Here is a 20,036-nt window from a genome sequence, read left to right on the forward strand (position 1 = left end):
GCACCCTACCGTGTAGACACACAGTTATCAGTCGCTATCAGCGGGAACATTCTACTCTGCTCCAGACCGCCAGACCGCCGCCACAGCAGCCTGCAAAAGCACAATCCACTCCGTCGCTAGCCATGATTACGATTAAGTGTAAAGACACCAATCTGGATCCCCTTCCGATCAAGGTGAGTTTAGTTCACGGCTTTCCAAAATTGAGCAAACACTTTTCAATGCCAAATTTTACAAACCCATTCCACAGATTGGGATCATTGGCGGATCGGGACTCGACGACCCCGATATCCTGGAGCATCGCCAGGAGCGAGTGGTGGAGACGCCCTACGGAGAACCGTCTGATGCCCTGATCGAGGGCGAAATCAACGGAGTCCAGTGCGTGCTCCTCGCGAGACATGGCCGCAAGCACGACATCATGCCCTCCAATGTCAACTACCGCGCCAACATCTGGGCTCTGCGCGACGTGGGCTGCACCCACCTGATTGTGTCCACGGCCTGTGGCTCCCTGCGCGAGGAAATCAAGCCGGGCAACCTGGTTGTGCCACACGATTTCATCGACAGGACCACCAAACGCCTGCAGACCTTCTACGACGGCAAGGCACAAAGTCCACGTGGTGTTTGCCACCTGCCCATGTTTCCGGCATTCAGCGAACGCACCCGCAACATTCTGCTCGAGGCGGCCAAGGAGCTGGATATTCCCACCCATCAGAAGGCCACCATTGTGACAATTGAGGGTCCACGCTTTTCCTCCCGCTCCGAGAGCCACATGTTCCGCCAGTGGGGAGGGGACCTCATAAACATGACCACGTGCCCCGAGGTGGTGCTGGCCAAGGAGGCTGGACTACTCTACGGATCGGTGGCCATCGCCACGGACTACGACTGCTGGCGCATGGGCTGCGAGGGGGTCAACGTTCAGGATGTGCTCCGCACTTTTGCCGAGAACGTCATCAAGGTGAAGAAGATCCTTGTGAATGCCGTGGGTAGGATTGCCAAGGAGGACTGGTCGGAGGACATACTAAATGCCAAGGTAAGTGAGGCGAGGTACTTATTTTAATATGCAGTACATGATGAGAACTTTTTATAGCAATGCGTTTGCGACAACACCATGTCTGGAGCCATGTGACGTTTTATTAAACTGTGCCACGATATAACCGAAGAAACGCTGATTCGCCGCAAGATATATGTTCCACCGTTCTATCAACAGTTCCACAAAAAGCGTGGACCCAAAGTCCACTCCATATCCATAACGTACGAGTTGGACCCGGAGGATTCCAGGCAGCCGCCGGTGGTTAAAACTCCATTCAAGTGTGAAACTGTGACGTCTGCCTCAGCGTCGCAGTAAACGATATACATATGTAACTACAGATATTTCCTTAATCAAATGCAAACTAATTCATAAACACACCGTGCAAATTGGGACACTTAAAAGTTCACATTTATATAATTACATAGAGTTTTGTCTTATTTAAATTAAAATTGGAATTCGATTGCGCTGCCTTTACGGACACTTGCGCTCCACCTGGCTCTTGCCGGCCTCCTCGTACTCCTGCGACGATATCCACATCTGCTGGAAGGTGCCTATACTGGCCAGGATGGAGCCACCAATCCAGGCTCCAAATCTTCGCTCCACGCTGCCGTTGGCGGAAATCATTTTCAGGCGCGTGTTGGAAGGAGCACGCAGCTGCAGATCGCGATTCAGGCGCTCCGGGAAGCCTTGGAGAAGGGTGTTGCCACCTAGGAACAGACATTGGGTGTATAGTTGAGGAAAAAATCTTTAGAGAGCTCTAATAAATTCCTACCAGTAACCACAACAGAGCCAAAGAGCGACAGACGCACATCCGCATCGCACATGCCCACGCTGGTGGACGCCAGTTGGCCAGCTCCCAGCATGGCGTTGTCGAAGAGACTCTCTGCTATCTTGAACCGCTCGGAGCCAAAGTCCTGGTGATAGCCGTTGGGAAACTCATAGTGCACGGTCGGGATCTGGGCGGCCACCCTTTCGTCGAAGGGGTTCTCCAGGACTTGCAGCACGTTCATCTGGAAATCCTGCATCATCAGCTGCAGCATGTAGTTCTGCCACGACTGCGTTAGGTTTTCGGGCAGCTTGCGCAGTGTAAAGCGTCCGTTGTCGCGCTCCTTAACGACATCCTTGGAGGCGATCTTGTACACCGGCGACAGATCGATGCCGTGCTTCTCTAGGTGCTGGCGGCACTGCCGGGAAAGAAAGTCGCCACCCAGCGGTGACTTGACCACCGCCTGCGACAGCACATAGCCCTCATGGACGGGAACGGCCGAGGTGTGGGTGGCTCCGCTGTCCACAACCAAAGCGGTCGCCCGTCCGCTGGAGAAGGCGGCCAGGACAGCGTTTTTCACCAGGAAGAAGGCCGGTACGTTGTACTTCTCAAACATGAGCTCGGTCAGCTTCTCGCGGTTGTTGCGCACGTTCCACGAGGCCTCGGAGAAGAGCACGGGGTGGTATTCCGGCTCCGATTGGATGACATTGGCGTAGGCGTAGTCGATCACCTTCTCGAACAGGTCCCAGTTGTCGATCATGCCGTCCTTCATGTAGGTCTGCACTTCCATCTGGGAGCGGGGCACATTCACGTAGTTGGTGTCCACATAGAACTTGCGCTGGTCAGCGTCTGATGGGGATTAGAGGAAGGTTAGGGGTGGTTTAGGGTTGAAGGGCCCGAAATCTGTGGAAACTCACTGTTTGGCGTGGCATTATTGTCCGTCTTGGTCTCTGGATCGAGGTTGGTCTCGGGAGCTGCTCCAATCCCCACAACCGAGGGAATCTCCGCCTTGGGCGAATCCTCCTGCGCGTAGCCAACTCGCAAGGAGTGGTGTCCGGGGTCGAAGACCAGGGCGCCGATCTCGTCGCCGCCATACAGCATGGTGCCGCCACTCATCTTGGCGCGTTACAAATACTTTTCCTCGCGATTTGTACGAGATTTTCCGGAAAAAGTCTGTTCTGTGTATATTTTGCGGCTTTTTTCACGACGCTTCTTCCACGCTGGTGATGGCCGATAAGCTATCGATAACTTCAGCGCGGCTGTCTATCGCTTCATTCTGTCGAGTATCGATTGCTATTTTTTAAACAACTGTCATCTCTACTAGTTTGGCTTGCAGTCCAAAAAAAAAAAATTGTAAATAAATTTAATTAAGCCTACTATATCTTTTAAATACACTTCTGTTGCGGACAATGTGGTGAATTGGGAGACAAGAAAAAGACTATACTGTACATCAGAGGAACAGCATTACTTACGTCGTGAGAACCCCTGAAAAACATAAAGCTATCTAAAAATAATGATATTCCTTATAACCCTGAAGATTCAACATGAGCACCGACAGCGCTGAGGAGACGGGGAGCCACACCAACATTCCCCAAATGGAGATCAACATATCCAACACGAACTCCAAGGGCCAGGTCGTTTTGAACGATCTGCTGCTCATGGAGCTGCTATGCAAGTACCCCTTCCTCTTCAGATGGCAAGGGGTCCAAAAGGACGAGGACTACGACTCCTGGGGATGGGGGCAGGTGGCCAAGACCTTCAATCAGAGCTACGAGGGCGTCGAGCTGAAAGCCCCGTTCTCCGTGAGTGATCTACAATGTCGGTGGAGGAACTTGTTCTCGCTCACCGACGCCCTGGCCAAGGCCAAAGGTCAGATCCCCGATCCCTTGTGGCGGGTGGTGGTTGATGTGCACTGTCGGATGCATGCGGCGAAAAAACCGGTTTTGCCGCGGACCAAGTGCCAGGACTTCTTCCTCGGCCAGCTGCCCTTCCTAGAATCTCTTTCGGTGTTGGAACGCCGGCGCTTGGAGGTGGAGGTTCTGGACCTCATCCTGCAGCAGGAGCGCGTGGAGAAGGCAACGCACACCATGGGGCCCAAGGAGCAGGCGGCGGCCCAGAGCGAATACGACGAGTTCCTCAAGGCAATTCGGGTCAAGGAGCTCCCGGCCGACACTTTGATGCGCCTGGCGATGGACGGATTCTGCATTACGCCGCACACGACTCCCAAGGTCGTAAATGCCAGTAAGTCGGATATGGTGATTAGCAATGTGCGCGGTGGCCAGCGTGTCAGCAATGGATCAAAGGACGTCGCAATCAAGGCAGAGCCCACGGATGACGCTGCTAGTGCGGCTGCCAAATCGCCCGGGAAACCCCGCTTCGTGCCACTAAAAAGCGCTAAATACTACATTAAAAAGTGTCGCGTTCGGGTGAAGCGACTGGACCTTGACGACCACCTGCCACTAGCTTCCATCCGACGATCCAATCGTTCTACGCCGAAAATTTGACTTGGTTTCGTATCAAATGCACATAAGTTTATTAAAAAATACATTACTATAAATTACAACTTAAGGCTATTGTATAATCCGAATCGCATTATTAATTCGCTTGCTTTGCATTCTCAAAGAACTAACAACTAAACAAACAAGGAGCGGGGCGCGGGACAGTCTAGAGAACTGGAGAGCGGGTTAGCCAGGACAGGACAACAGGAGGGCGACAGGAGTTGTACTATGCACGTTGTCCGGGAGCCGCCGGGTTCGTTCGATGCTTATCAGTTATCAGTTATCATTACACAATCGTCAACAGTCACTAAAGAACGCAATTCAACAGGTCTATACGAAATACAGTCGTTGGTGGAAAGCGCAGCACTTAACAAGAAACAAACAATGTGGGCGACAAAAACTAACAATCGGTCAAAGCTGCTGCTGCTGCTTCCTCAGAACAGTTGGTCCGCCAGGTTGCCAATAAACGTGGCCAGGTTCATGGAGGAGCCCTCCTTGAATTTCAGTCCAATCGTCTTGCCGTAGGCTTGTATGAAGATGGCGCGCACTGCGTTCAGGCGTTGCTTTCGTCTGCAAAAGTTGGATAAATTCGTCACATTAGTTAGGATCGACCAGGGTTAGGAAGGATTCATTAAACTCACAAGTTTATGCATTGCTTGCTGGCCATCGTGCTGCCGCCCAGGTCTTTGGAGGAACCATTTGCAAAACCGTGCGTTGAGCTGCCATTGCTGATGCTGCTCCCACTTCCGCTCCCACTGCCGCTCGATGCCGGGTTGGTGCTGCAGTGGTAGCCATTGCCGCCATTGTACAGAGGAATGTTCGAAGAGCCGCCAACGTCGGCCGCCTGTTGAGCCACAAACCGCATCATGTAGCTGCCGTTCATCATGGAGTCAATGGAGCCCGTGTCGGTGACCACCTGCCAGCTGCCATTCGAGGATGTGGACTCCTGTCTCTGCCGCGCATTTGATCCGGGCACTGAAATGGGGCTGGTTCTGGATCTGGAAGTGATTGAACTTTAGCTAGGTTCTTCTTTTAGCAAGTGTCCTTTTACCTCTTCGGGTTGGGCGACCTGCTGGTCAGCGGGTTGACTTGCGCTGGCGTGGTGGCATAGAAGTTATCTGTTATGGACATATCACAGTTGGAACAGTTTGAGTAGCTGTCGTTACTATCTTGATCGAAGGCCAGGATGTAGTCTCTGCAAGGCAAATCAACTCATAAAACACCCATTCAAATGCAATAGCCGGATATACTCACTCCTTGAGCGGTTCATCGTCGCAGCAGTCGGATTTGATCACTATGACACTGCTGCCGCTGCTGCTGGATGTCTTGGTGCGCTTCCGATGCTCCACGATGCTGTACTCCTCGTCCGTGATGAACTTGAGCACATGGAAGCAGAAAAACATGATGTCCTCGCCCCGTTTCAGGCGGTCGGGCAGTTGATGGCCAAACAGGTACCAGTCGTAGGCCAGTGTGAAGTACGCCATTTGCATGGCGTTCAGCGATTGATGGATGAGTCCGTCTGCCCACAGCGACAGCCTGACCAGGGAGACGAACAGCGGAGTGCGATCCCAACCGCTGATGCAGTGGATCAGCAGGCCGGAGCTCTCCTCCTGCACGTACTTGAGGGTGGCCCTCAGGTAGTTCTGGGTGATGGCCACCAGATCCCAGTCCCGGTACTCCGGCCACACCACATCGATATCCGCAGCGGGTCCCATGTTGGGAATGTTGATATTCGCATCGTTGAACGACTGCTTCCAGTTGTAGTGCAGGTTGCGCGCCATGTAATTGTTGTCCCGGAACTTTTTGAAGAACTCACAGCCGGGATACGGGAGGGATAGAAGATTAAAGCTCTTGTAGTGCTTGTTCGGATCTGCCTTTTCGGATGAGGAAACGCTGTAAGATGAAGTCGTGGGATTACTGTCGTACTTAGAACTCACTATCCCAAAATGTACTCACGCCATAAAGTATTTGATCTTTCGGTTCTCGACCATGAGGTCCACGATGGTGGACACGTTGAGCGTGTGGAGTAGCTGGATGTCACTCTTGATGACCTCGTCGTAGCTGAACTGAGACTGCGCCTGGTCGTGCATGTGGGTGATCAGAGACTCGTCCGTGGAGTCGGCGTCGTTCTCCTCTCCGTTTGGCGCCGTGTAGTTGCCGCCACTCAGACAGTCGTAGGCATAGTCCACCACCTTCCGGCCGTAGGTCTCCGGCATCACGGACAGGGTGGCCGACCGGCAGATGTACTTCCCGCGGTACATGATCACGGGCACGGCGAATCTTTGCCGGCATCGCGCGTACTTGGCCATCGTCACCAGTTCCCGCATCCGCTGGATATCGTACTGGTCCTCGTAAATCGTGTTCTGGGGTTGCTGTTGCGGTGGCTGCTGTTGCTGCTGCTGGAGAGGATGTGGCTGCTGGGAGGGGTACTGCGGGTGGAGGGGATGTGGCTGCTGAGAGGGATATTGCTGCTGGAGGGGGTGCTGCTGCTGTTGCGTCTGCAGGGGATTGGCAAAGGTCACAAAGGCCTGGATGCCTACACCCTCGCTTCCGGTGCTTCCTGCACTGCTGTTCAGGGGCGTTGCCGTAGCGGTGGTTCCGGAGGAGCCTCCTCCACCTCCTCCTCCTGGTAACCCACCGCCAACTGGCCCAAACAGACCGTTCCCCGGCACTAGCGTCTTGGCCATGTGCCCGTGCTCGCATTCTGGGATGAGTATTCGGCCAGGATAGCGCGGACTGAGCAGTCCGTTCGTGTTATCCAGCTCGATGAGGCTGTAGTCGAGCTTAAACAGGTATTCGCATTTCTTGGAGATGTCAAACTCCTGGAAGAAGAGCAAAGGTCGGGATGACATTAATATGGAGTTTTTGTTTTTGGAAATAACAAAGCTGGTAAAATTACAAGAAAAAGAACAAATATTCCATTTATTTCCAAATTTCTGGATTAAAAAAAAAAAGTTGATATAATTTTTTTTTTAGGAGTCAAATATTTATTGGACTTTGGATCGGGATTTTTAGTGTACATTAAGTTATATTTATAAAAAGTAAGGCTTTAATTTGGTAGATCTCAGACTCAGGTAGGTGTGGTTTCCAAAACACTCATGCACTTAATCATTGTGTTGGTTTTTCAAGTAAGGATTTCGTATAATGAGCAACGCTAGCCTTTTGAGTTGTTAGTCAAGTAAAACCGGGGATATGCTTCAGCCCTAACAGCTTTTTTAATAATTCATGATTTTCTATATTTAGAAAGAATTAAATGAAGTGTTTATCTCGACTGGACTGAGTAATTGGGACCAACGGCAAGCGAAACCTCTAGATTTTAGTCCCCCGATCCAATTTATTTGAATCACAAGATTTTTGCATTATTTCCTCCTACTCTAGGCTGTCATTCAAGGGTTAACTAATTACGGGGACCGAGGGGTTCTGTTTGCCAAATCTATGATCTGATCCCTTACCAGTGACCCCAAACTGGCTGTACCCAGTACCCAGTGACTTCGATCAGGCTTCTACATTTAAAGTATTTGACGGGGCGGTGTGTAAAGTCAAATGTTTGCATAAATCAGCGATGCCGGCGTCGCGTCTTAATGGGCAGCGAGATTAGAACGCGGACTGCAACTGGTTTTCATGCATTCTCAATGTGTGTATATAGACATTCTTACCCCGAGTTCAATGGAACTTGAACGTTCCCGGGAAGGAGAACTGGAATCTGGAATCGGACGGCTTCGACTGGCTATCAACTCAAGGGTTAAACGAGATAAGCGAGGGGGAAGTAATGGCCAAGTTACAATACCAATTAGGCATCTAGATAATTGTTCAATACAGAGATACATATTGGAAAAATGATTACATTTCATTGGATAATTACGTTAAGCCTACAAGCCTATTCAATTATTTTAAAGTATATAAAGTATACATAACTTTGGAACAGATATGTGTATAATATATAAAACTTAATATAATTTATTGGATCACTACGTCTTTGAGCTTATCCTTTCCTCTTTCAACTAATCACTTTAATCAAACATTATTTGTCAAAATCGTATACAAATGAAAACCTCTTTGTTTGTGTGATAATCGACAAATTATCTAAAGGTTGTTGTTTAGACGGCTAAAAATAAAAAGAGGCCAGCAAAGGGGGCGGTGGCGGCGGATGGTGGGCGTGGCCCCCAGCCAGCTGTCCCAGACAAACAACTACAACCAGATAAGAGCACAAAAATAATAACAACTACAAAATACAACCACGTCCATATCGCACAAGCAAAAACACCTTGAGGAAACAGGTTTTTAGCTCACGAAGAGAAATGTGCAAATAACAAAATAGAAAAAAAGAAAACTATAAAAAGACAAAGACCAAAGCTGCGCAAAAATCAGCAACAACAAAAGCGAAGCAGCGAGCAAAACAAACCCGATGAAAACTTAGTGGGCCGTATGTGTGTTCGTGCGAAAAACTACTAAACACACACAAGTGCACAGTGCGAAGCAAACGAGCAAAACAACTAAAACGCAATTACAATTACCAACAAAATGCCGACGGGAAGACGCAAAAACAAACCACTGTTTATGGCTTTTGTTTGTATTTTGTGCCCACTTTAAATTGCATAAGCAAACCATCTAAAATTATATAAAATGTTAAGTTTATGCTCTCTTTGAAAAAACAAAACAAAATCGCAATAGTCGCCAATCTTTCTTTTTGTTTTATTTACTGTATATTTGACTATTGCTCTCAATTATATCGAGTGTTCGACCAGCTGTGTTGTCCACTTGACTATTTTATTAAACTAAAATTCGCTATTTTAGAGGTAACACTCCTAAGGCATGGCGTCAAAGTGTGTCACTCATACGAACTGTTGACTATTCAAAGGGAATATTTGAATATATAAATGCGTATAAGCAGGTGGCATACATTTTTAGTAAACATATGTTTATTTAAACATTTATTTCAAGGAAATCAAAAAGTTGACAAGGATGTAAATGGGAAACCGATTTTATAAAAATTGTATAGCTGGCATACATGACGGATGAGTAATTTGGTTTGGAAAATAAGATCGTTTGCACGTTTCCTAATCAAAAATTGCTAAGATTTTAGATAGGTTTCTTGCACACCAAAATGTACCAAGTTTGGGGTGAGCATAAGATTATATTTTTTTGCGACCAAAATAGAAATCAAACTTAAACTTTATAGGTGTAAATAAACCTTATGTTTTAGTTTTGATACATTTTAGTTTGGAAGATAGCTTACAATGAAGACTAGAACTGCGGTTTTAAAACTGAACATTTCCTTAAAAAAACAAGCTAAAAGCTTGTTTAAGTTTATTATTTCTACCACTATTGTTAACTAGTTTTAAAAAAGTTGTAGCTTTTTTGTACGCTACTCTTGTCAACACTGCTTGCCAGCTGAGAGTGGGAGCCGAGCGAGAGAGATGGGGAGTCGAAACACAAAAAAAAACCCATCGATGCTGCGCGAGTGTGAGTGAGCTCCAAGTTGGAGACGCTGCCGTTACAAAGCACAAGCACAAAGAGCACAAAGCGGTTACTGTTGTTGTTGCTGCGTGTGCATCGAACTGCTTGCTCACTGCTTCTGTTGCCGTTGTTTCGTTGTTGCTGCCGCGTTTTCTTTGTAAGCGACTGCAACTGTAACTGCAGCCGCGCTGCTTGAAAAACTGAGCGCCTGTTCCAAAGGCGCTGTAAAACTTAAAAACAACAAACAGACGCGCGCTGAAATAGTTACAGCGTGGAAATAGTTGGCGAGCGTTGTGATCATTAAGCGGCCATCATCATCAGCATTATCATTATCGTTTTGCATCATCGTTGACCCAAATAGTGAAATTTAACCGAAGGCTGGCTCGCAAGCCGAGCTTGCCTCACAAACCCGGATTTTAAAGACTCTGCCGATGCTGGGCCACCAGAAATCCAGCAGAAGCTGCAAAGTGCGACACACTTTTCTTCTCTCACAAAAAAGAAGGAAAATAATAACAAGAAATAAACGGAAAATAAAACAGAAAGGCTGAAAAAACTGAACAAAAACACAAAACACACAGCACAACGGCGACAGCGACAAGAAACCGCACAGCTGAAAATAATCGCATCGTACTCGTGCAATCGAACCGAGAAAACCACCAACCGAACCGAACCAACTCGACCAAGCACAGGGAACCAGCAAAAGAAAGGAGTGGAGAGGTCGCCCACTGAGTACAGTCCGCCTTCTTTAGCGCCGACTTATAGAGAGTTTCATTCTCACCATTCATCAGGGATAGCTTGTTACAAAAGTAACCAATTTGTATCCCAGTTTACTGTGTTACCATTCATCAGGGATAACTTGTTATAAATATATCCAATTTGAATCCTAGTTTAATGTATTACCCAACTGAAACCTTAATTTAATCTGTACTATTCTATTAATATACTATTTATACGCTTTATATATATATATACTCATAACTCTTTTTTTTTGAAGGTTGATATATATATAGGTATAGCTATATATGCATATACACAGGTACATATGTACTATATTTTTAGGGTCTTTACTCTTTCATTTTAGACCAACAGAATCAAAGTATCAATAGTATGTATAGTACATATATAGTATGTATACTTGAAGATACTCTAGCTCTAATACCTTGAACTTCAAAGAGAGTTACATCAATATAGTGTCCATATCTATGTAATTTCGATTTATTCATTGTTGTGCCTACTATTAATAGTGGTTTTGAGAGACTAGACATGTTCGTCTTACATTATTTAGACTGTATTAGCTCGAGCTGCTGCTTCGACTCCAGGCTTTTTTTCGGCTAATAAACAACCTGAAAAGCTGCAGGAGGCCCCTGTGCAACCCACACGTTGCATATTCATCAAACCGCCGGCGACAGGGAAATGGCTTTTCTTGAATGAAAATGAATTATTCAGTGCTCGAACTAAGGCTCAAAACTGGGGCCACTGACCACACCCAAATGACGGGGTGTTCCGCATTTAATTCTCGTTGTTCTTGTTTACATGATTTATGCTTGCGCTTTAAAATGTGCAGCGTGTTGTTCCAGAGCCGCTTTGCTGTTGTTTTCGTCGGCGTTCAAAGACCCCCAGATATGAAAACAAGTTGCGCCCACGCTTCAAACTCTGAATCGGGACTGGGATCAGGTTCCAAATCAAGGCGATGGATACGAAGGCAGTACAGTTCTGCGGAGATTTTTTAATATTCCAGGAGTTCCATTTTTTGTTTACCATTAGAAAATATGTATACTTCCTGTCATATAACTAATAAAGCTTTGTTTTCCATCACCGATCAAAGTTTTCTTTGATTCCTTGAGTTAAGGCTTATCGCGTCTAAAAGACTTTGAGAAATACTTTCAGATATTAAGATCCAGAGCTATAATCCGTATTTTTAGGTTAGGAAAGAAGATTTATAAAACTCGTCTCTTTCTTTTGTTTATTTTTCATAAAAACCTATTTTTCATCTTTTCTTCCTTCCCCATTATTTCAGCTAATCTTTGCGATACCCACCAGCATTTCTCTTAATTTATGCAATATCATCCACATCAATAGGAGATATTAATGAGGTTTTAATATGCAAATTGTCGGTGCAGTTGATTTGCTTTATTCCTCTAGAGTGCATAAATACCACTCGAGATAGTGTGGAACAACTTTCGAAAGACATTGAAACCGCTTTGTGGGTGATATGTCGTGTGCAGATGGAGCCAGGGGTCTAAAAAACACGTTTGAGCCGGAAGTTTTTCGCCGTGTCGAAGAGCCTAAAGATTTTTGCTTACTTCCCCCGCATAAAGCACATCAAACACATCGCAATGGCAATAATTGAGCGCAATAAGTGACATCCAGCCAAGTGGGCGTTACGAACAATGAAATATACATATGAGGGGGTACTTCAGAAATCTATTCATCATTTGCTTAATTTATTCGCCAGACAGTCAGGAAGAGATTTCCCTCGCCCACACACACGCACATCGTCGTTCCCACATCCAGAATTGATTTCCTCAAGGCGCCGATCGCTTTTCTCGCTTTCTGATTTCCCATCAGACAGTTCAGTGTAATGTGAAAAGAAGGTCATTCGAATAATCGATTCAGTTTGGCCAAATCAGCATGGGATAGCAGAGAAGGGATATGAGTTTTTGAGATAGAATTTCCTACTACAACAGCTCTAAAAATCTAGAGTTACTCAAACTGATGTAATCATCAAAAAACGCATTATAATAACAACATAATCCCTATAATTTTTTATCAGTGCCTCAATACAACAAGTCCACAAATTACAATCAATGAATACTATACAATAATATAAATATATTTTCGAGCAGAACAACATTTCTGCGGTCCTGGTGGTCTCTTTGCATTCAAACACACAACTTAATATTTCCCTCGTTTTTTGCCCGGGGCATGAGACCAAACAAATGCCGATCCCCACCCCAGAGATACCGATACCGACGAACCCGAAAACTCCCTGCAAATAGTTGACTAAGGCGGCATTGCCAGTTCGCACATTATCGATTTTATCTGTCAGCGAGCAGGCGCCCATGAATGCCAAGTTGGTGGCTCAAATCCGCAGCATCCGAAAACCACACATTGGTGGAAAATCGGAGGAGTAGCTGTGAGATTTGAGTTGCGATGTGGCTGTGCCCGTGCCCTTCTTCTAATCATGCTGGCATGGTGGCCCCGGATGCTAGGCAGTTAGTCCGGAATGCGCAAGAAGTTTCCCAGCAGCAGGGTGTTTCACACCACTGCAGTTCGAGTGGTGCAACATCCATACAAAACTGGAAACATTGGAACCCCTTTTTATCGGAGTGGCCCTTAATCAAATCGAACTCGCCGGCGACTCTCTCTTTTCCGGACATGCGCCCGGAAAGCTGCTGCATCCCCGATAAGAGCTGGAAGCGCAGCTGCTCTTCTATTACTTCGGATGTGCTGATGCACTTCCCCTCCGGGCCCCCAACCCTCGCGCCCTTCATCCACAGCCACATCCGTAATAAAGCCCTGCTTCCAGTCCTGCGTTCCTGGCACAAGTGTCTGTGGTGCGACCCACGCACCTTGCAGCAACAGCTGGCCATCGCACACACACCCCCAGGGAAATGGGGGCGGCGCGGGGAGGCGCCACCAAACGCGTGGGCGCAAAGTTCAACGTGCAACAGGCCACCATAAAAGGGTGCAGGCTTCCAAAGTCGCCACAGCACAGTGGGAAAGATTCGAAGAAGCTTTAGTTACATTCAAATTTCTTGTTAGTATTATTATTTCTTACCATTAACTGATAAAAAGAAATGGACTGCATGGTTTAATTCAATTCAAAAACAAAATCATAGTAATAGATTTTTAAATATATTGATCTCATGGAATATTTAAGTGTAATTGTTTATTGATATTTGAGCGATCTATTTTTATATTTTGCCTCATTTAATATACACAAAAACAATACAAATTGACCCTGCTATCATGGCAAATCTATTTTCAAAGCTTTCTACACTGAGGTCATCGGATAATGGTTTTTGGCATGCTTGACATGATACCATAATATGTACATACATTAAAAATCAATCAAAGCAAACTCAAGAACCTTGTCAACTAATATGAAGTCATTATATATTTTTAGAACTCTACAGATTATAATAAAACTCAAGGTGAATAATGTAGATATTCAAAATGTTAGCAACTTTAAAAAGTTCCATGTTTTTTAAACCGAAATTATACTACTTCTAAAAAGTATCTTCTCAAAACTCCTGATCGAAAATGATTTATTTATAATACTACCCTTTAAATGTATTCAATTCCTCGTGGTTTTGTCCCACTGTACCGCATTCTGGTTGCAATTGTTGCGCTGGAAGGCGTCGCACTTCCGCCCTTCCGGGGATTCCTGCGCGCCTGTGCCGCGTTTTCCAAAGCGCCCACACAAATGACGCCGCTCGGCTTGCAGCGCAGCTGCATCCGTTTTCCGGGGGGCGGCGGTGGAAAGCGGGCACTGGTGGGGGCGTGGCCACGGCACAGACTGCTGCCAACAAAAACAGGCGACCAGGAAAGGTGAGAAGGTCATGTGCTGTACATAATATACCTATTGCCCCTTGGTATGTTATAGAGCGGCTCCACTGTTCCTGGAACGGGTTGCAACCCCCAAAAACGAGTGCAATCTCGGGGACTGGAAGACGAGCTGCAGACTGGAAAGGGCCAAGCGGGATACGGATACACATTAATGCGGAGGAGTAGCTGGCGTCCAGGTCCTGCAGCTCCTGGGCCCAGAATAGTGTTCCAGCAGGCGCCGAAGGCAGCGCTCGCTCCGCGGCTGATTTTTGGTCCAATTGGTTGGATAAAGCCAAAGCCAAAAGCACCAGGAATCAGCTTGCAATACCCCAACACGACTCAAAAAATAGTAGGTTTTCCAGATCCCCTTGTGCTGCAACGTAGTTTAACCCACCTCTTTTTCTTTTCCCTTATTTTTAGCAGGTGAAATTTTTGCAAATATCTTCAATTGACAACGACAGCAGCAACAAAAACAACAACAGGTGGGTTTTTTCACATACTGTGCAAATAAATATAAAAACAAAAGCGGCAAACACACAAGATGCTCTGCCAAAATGTTTACGAAAGTGAGATATTTATAATGAAAAAGCCTTCCTGCTATTTTTGGCATTTTCGCTTGGCTGGGGATCCACTTTTTGGCGCCCACACGAGCAGACAGATGGCCCACCCACCCACACAGATACTAAATACAAATGCAAATGCCCAGTACACACACCAGTGCACTGTGCATCTGCAACAGTTTTCAATGCCATGTCATGAAAATAAATCACCCTGCGATAAATACAACAAATGCGCACAAATTATATACACCGAGCTGAAAACAAAAGTGATATAATGATCAGCACATTGTTGATAGATTTGAATCGGTAGACCCATTTGCGATGAGCAGAGCTCTCACAAGCGGGAGACCGAAAGAAATGAGATGAGACATAACTACATTCGAAAGCTGCTTATTTTAAAACATGATTTTACAGATAATTAGGAGGGAGATAAAAAACAAAAATGATCTATGATACCAAAAATTGCATCACAAATACAAACTTTTCTTTAAGAAACTTTGAAACTTTCAAATCACGTAATTAGTTTATCCCCAAATACTTTTTTTTGCATTTTTAGGAAAGCTTACTATAAACAATATACTATAACAAAACCATCGTCGATTTGCAGTACCTAATCAAACTAGATCAATTCAGAATGGCCGAGTATAAGCCATCGACTTCGTGGCCGCACCGGATGATGAGCTTCCAGTGCCGGCAGGCGGATCTGAACCGCCTGGTGATGAACTACCTGGTGACAGGTGAGGTCCACCCAATCAGCTCTCTTCTGCACTAATATTAACTCCTGATTTAGAGGGCTATCAAGAGGCCGCCAAGCGGTTCATGACCGAGGCGTCCGTGGCACCGGGACCCCACATGAACACCATTGGGGACCGACTGAGGATCCAGGATGCGGTGAGAGTGGGTCAGGTCAAGTACGCCATGGACCTGGCCACGCGGATCTATCCGCGGCTCTTCGAGACCGACAACTATGTGTTTTTCCACATGCAACAGTTGCGACTGATCGAGATGATCAGGGATCAGAAGATGGAGAAGGCCCTAAAGTTCGCCCAAAGCAAGGCTGCGGGATTCTCGAAGGTCGACCCAAGACACTTCCACGAGGTGGAACGCACCATGGGACTCCTGGCCTTCGATCGCCCCGAATACAGTCCCTACGGGGAGTTGATGTACTATTCCTATCGTCAGAAGGTCGCTGGTGAAATTAACGCAGCCATGTTGCGCTGCCAGGAGATGGAGGACGGTAAGGACAAGGACGAGCCCATGGAGCCGAGGATGATGTTCCTCATCAAGCTGATCCTTTGGGCCCAGGCCAAGCTGGATCGCGAGGGCTGTACCGACTTCCACAAGATCGATCTCGGCCACGGCGATTTCGAGGAGGAGTTTCGCCGGAGCTTCCAGGGCTTCTAAGGCGATAAGCAAACAATAATTGTCCAACGATCGGTCGGCGTCTACTGCGAGACTATATAAATGTATTTTTTTTTAGCAAATCTACACACATAAAAGTATTTTTTTTGAACCTACAAATATAAATGTCATTTTTTTTGAATGGATGTTGAATATTAAATATTTCCATATCTTGATGTAAGTTGCCACTTTGCTTTCGTGTTTTATTTGGGTTGTGGTTGGGAAACCGTTCAAAAATGCTCTTGATAAGGCCAGTTCCCTTGGTAATCTAAAGCGCATATTTTTGTGTCACGTGCCAGTCGAGCTATTTATAATGGTTTGTTTTTGTTTGTACCGATAAGAGAACGAGCACAACAAGTATGGCACTTTGGATTTGGAATTATTTTCAATTCATTTAAGGGAGAGTTTACAAAAGGTTTGGGAAATTAATATAAAAATTTATTTAAAATGCAAAAGTTGGGTATAGCATTTTCCTATACCATTTTAAATACCCCAAACATTACCTGAAATATTTGAAAGATTCAGTCATTTCTGAAGTACTTGAGTATTTAAGGCATACAAAATCCATTTAAATAAAAACGTATGACTAACAAAAGACTTTGTAGGGTAATGTTGAATACTTTTTATATTCGTATAAATCAGTTACAATAAATATAGTTTGTGTTAGGTACCAAATAGTATGTACAATTCTTCAAGGTTTTGATTCTTTCTGTATTATAACACTTGCTTAATTTTTTTCCAAATATATTTATTTTTAAGAGATGCCTCTTTACCTTTTTCAAGGTTTGTCATGTCTTTTTAAAAACATTTAGTCAGATAGTCAAAAACCCGCAAGTGTCATAAGGCCTTTGCATTTTATAGAATACTTTTAGCTGGAAAAATAAATTTTTGCACACGTTTCGAAACGACCTCTCATACTCCTGGGAGCTTTAAAAGTTATCGCCGTCCTACGTCATTGGCTTAAATATTGTGCCTTTGGCTGGGCGCCTAATCTAATCGGTGTGGCTAAACCTAACCCTGAACCCTGGGAGGACGGGGAAATAAACTGAGGGAGACAGACAACTGCACACATAATTCACCCTTTGTACCCCAGCGAAAATGCAATGCTTTGTATCAAGGGGCAGTAGCTTTTTGTTTGTGCCTTCAAATCGCTGGCAGATAAGGAAAATCAAATCGAAGGTTGGCGCCCGGTTGTTTGGAGCGAACTGGGCGATAAGACTGCTGCTATTGTGAGATAAAAACACACTTTCGCAACCGTTGAACTACTGCAACAAAGTATTAACCCTTTGGTAAAGGTGTATCAACTATATGTGCCGATTGCAACTGAACAAACACCATGCAAGATCGTCGCGGAAACGTGAGTTACGTGCCAAGTTTTCACTTGGCTTTCCCCGCTCTGTTTCCAGGTGCCTGGCTTTTGGCTTAGATATTCACCATATTCACTGGCATGCAAATGAGCAGCGGAACAGCCATTCCGATTCCGATTCCAGTCCGCTGTTGCCAAGTTGCCGTCGCAATTGTTATTCTGTGTTATTGCCGGTTAAGCGGGCGATAACACGGAATTACATACTAGACTATTAAGAGGCGTGCGTGACATTCAAGGGGGTAAAGTAGGGTGGGGAGGGGCAGGATAGGATGTGCTGAAAAGCTAGAGGCAAAGCTAAACACTAGTGCGTGCCGGGAAAATAATGCACAATAATGCGTGAATCGGGAGCAGGCCTTAAAAAAGCCATTAGGCTTTTAATTACCGCTTAGCTATTGACTTTCAGCAACAATTCGAGAACAAAAGCCATAAAGGAAAGTTTTCCGGTTTCGGAAAACCTGCTTGGTTGGGATTTCTTAATTTAATTAAAGGCTGATTTAGTAACCAGAAATAATGCGACTTGCTTGGTTTTGAGTCCTAACTTGACAAGAATGTTTCCAGAATTTTACATTTTAACTATAGAGAGTGTATTGTTCGTTAAGTTGATCAAGAAACTTAATAAACAATGAATTAAATAGATAAATATGATTTTTGTTGAAGCTTTAAAAAAATAAATTGTTTGTTAATGAAATTAGACATTGCTCTATAGTGAAACTATTCAAAAACACCTTTTTAAATCATTTATTTTTTCGATCCATAAATTAGTTAGGGATACCAAGTTGGATTACAAAATATAAAAAGTCTTTAACTTAGACATTCAAAAATTAGACAAGTGTCTCACAAACAACCGTAAAATAATGTGAAATTCAAATGGAAACTGATCAGTTTCAGTTTCAAGTAGCCTTCTATAGCTGAGATAAATAAGGGGTTGTGATCTTTTATAGAGGCCTGCGAATGGTCTTGACTGCCAAATGAAAAGCAAATCCTGCTCCTGCACGAGTGCAGACCATTAAGCAAATGACATGTTTGAGCGCCTATTGATTTCCATGAAAATGCGATTTTCCCCGCAGGAAGCTTAATGGCGGCCATTTTGAGTGGCTGAGTATTTTGGGGCGCGGCAAAAAGAAGACGAGAGGAAGAGGAGGAGAGAAAGGAAAAGAAAGAAGAATAAGAGCAATGGGAGGACAGGACATTATGACGTGTCCTCGACGTAGGCGCCACGCACACTAGCACGCCAAGCTTTCCGCCAGCCTGTGTGTGTGCGTGAGTTCGTATGTTTTTGCGGCGACAGCACGTGCACGTGCGCCTAAATGTATGTCACACCCACACGGAAGCGCAATTGCTTAACTTACCGCCGTTCCTTCCTCAAAGGCCGCCGCCTCGAAGGACTTTTTTTCGAAAGTTTCCAATAGATCGTGTAGGTCCTGCTGCGTTACGTTGACCATGTTGTTTAGCGTCAGGCTGGACATTTCTGCGGCGCTGCATTTACCGTTCGATTCCTTTTTATTCTCCCAATCACACGCACACACACCCGCTGCTACACTCGCAAAACGATGCCGAATTTGAACAGTAGTTCTCGTGACTTTTTCTCTTATTGTATTTTATCTGCTGCGTATTTGAGTCGCTTTTATCGCTTCTACGCCGTTTACACGTTTCGCTTTGCTTTTCGCGATTGTTTGCTTTGCTTTGCTTTTTACGCTTTTTACGCCCTAGAAGACGGCGACGTCATCAAAAATTCGCGGCCGCAAACGCAATACAATTTGTTGTTGTCCCTCCGCCACTCGATTCCTATTGTTGTTGCTGTCGCGCCCGTAGTTCCGTTTGTAACAACGTGTGCTTTTTAGTATCATTCGCAACGGAAGAGAGCCTCAAACGGCAAACAGCGATAATATAATCCGATTTTTTGATCACAAATATATTTCGGTTCCGGAATTACTCGGAGTAGCGCGCTTGATAACCGTTTCGTTCGGATTTCGTACATAAATATTATTTTCGTACATATGTATTAGAGGTGTCAAAACATCGATGAAAACATCGATGCATCGATGTTTTTGAAATTTTCTAAATCATCGATGTTTTTTTTTCAACCATCGATGTTTCTGTGCCGGAACGATCCGACTAATTAACAAAAATCCGTAGGCGATGAATCAAGAATTTTGGTGTACAAATTATTTTGGGGACGCGCTTAGTTTAGCCAGGAGAAATTTTTAAAGTTTGCCTCTTTACCAAATCGACCCTTTTCAGGGCTACATAATATTCATTAAAGAGTTGCAAATTTCAAATGATTTCTCAATACATCGATGTTTTGACACCTCTAGTGCCCGTCTCTGAAATATTTTTGGTATTTTTGTTTTTGTTTTTTAATACTAGTTATATCGGATATTCCTGATGACTACCGATTGGTATTGCAGTC

General features: G+C 45.2%; 5 protein-coding genes across 10 annotated transcripts; 3 read left to right on the forward strand and 2 right to left on the reverse strand.

Annotated features, from left to right (window-relative positions):
* The first annotated feature begins 10 nt into the window (after positions 1-10).
* Positions 11-1,447, forward strand: Mtap (Methylthioadenosine phosphorylase). Its single transcript, XM_017073439.4, is given in 3 exon segments — positions 11-173; positions 248-1,027; positions 1,085-1,447. Coding segments are annotated over 3 exon segments (1,089 nt in total). The 5' UTR covers positions 11-122; the 3' UTR covers positions 1,343-1,447.
* Bap55 (Brahma associated protein 55kD) lies at positions 1,414-3,037 on the reverse strand. The gene is made up of 3 exons (XM_017073438.4): positions 2,711-3,037; positions 1,800-2,642; positions 1,414-1,734 (listed from the first exon to the last, which is right to left on the reverse strand). The coding sequence occupies exons 1-3, from the start codon at positions 2,907-2,909 to the stop codon at positions 1,499-1,501; spliced, it is 1,278 nt and encodes a 425-aa protein (XP_016928927.1). The 5' UTR covers positions 2,910-3,037; the 3' UTR covers positions 1,414-1,498.
* A 51-nt stretch (positions 3,038-3,088) lies between these two features.
* Positions 3,089-4,356, forward strand: Lhr (Lethal hybrid rescue). The gene is made up of 2 exons (XM_017073440.4): positions 3,089-3,268; positions 3,331-4,356. The coding sequence occupies exon 2, from the start codon at positions 3,338-3,340 to the stop codon at positions 4,295-4,297; it is 960 nt and encodes a 319-aa protein (XP_016928929.2). The 5' UTR covers positions 3,089-3,268; positions 3,331-3,337; the 3' UTR covers positions 4,298-4,356.
* EDTP (Egg-derived tyrosine phosphatase) lies at positions 4,303-19,614 on the reverse strand. 2 transcript variants are annotated; one of them, XM_017073437.4, is made up of 6 exons: positions 18,976-19,614; positions 6,248-7,113; positions 5,546-6,184; positions 5,343-5,486; positions 4,933-5,289; positions 4,303-4,861 (listed from the first exon to the last, which is right to left on the reverse strand). In XM_017073437.4, exons 1-6 carry the CDS (start codon positions 19,090-19,092, stop codon positions 4,726-4,728), a joined length of 2,259 nt encoding a protein of 752 aa, XP_016928926.2. In that variant the 5' UTR covers positions 19,093-19,614; the 3' UTR covers positions 4,303-4,725. The 2 variants fall into 2 exon arrangements, with proteins under 2 accessions (XP_016928926.2, XP_036669689.2); XM_036813794.3 differs by lacking the exon at positions 18,976-19,614 and adding an exon at positions 7,948-8,133.
* LOC108009259 (glucose-induced degradation protein 8 homolog) lies at positions 13,896-16,441 on the forward strand. 5 transcript variants are annotated; one of them, XM_070994693.1, is made up of 5 exons: positions 13,896-14,302; positions 14,358-14,648; positions 14,720-14,781; positions 15,416-15,596; positions 15,650-16,441. In XM_070994693.1, the coding sequence occupies exons 4-5, from the start codon at positions 15,494-15,496 to the stop codon at positions 16,261-16,263; spliced, it is 717 nt and encodes a 238-aa protein (XP_070850794.1). In that variant the 5' UTR covers positions 13,896-14,302; positions 14,358-14,648; positions 14,720-14,781; positions 15,416-15,493; the 3' UTR covers positions 16,264-16,441. The 5 variants fall into 5 exon arrangements, with proteins under 5 accessions (XP_070850794.1, XP_016928934.1, XP_016928931.1 ...); XM_017073445.4 differs by lacking the exon at positions 13,896-14,302 and having other exon boundaries at positions 14,328-14,648; positions 14,723-14,781; positions 15,467-15,596; XM_017073442.4 differs by lacking the exon at positions 13,896-14,302 and having other exon boundaries at positions 14,329-14,648; positions 15,467-15,596.
* Positions 19,615-20,036: the final 422 nt, after the last annotated feature.

This window comes from Drosophila suzukii, chromosome 2R (genome assembly GCF_043229965.1).
Source record: "Drosophila suzukii chromosome 2R, CBGP_Dsuzu_IsoJpt1.0, whole genome shotgun sequence".
Classification (NCBI taxonomy): Eukaryota; Metazoa; Arthropoda; class Insecta; order Diptera; family Drosophilidae; genus Drosophila; species Drosophila suzukii.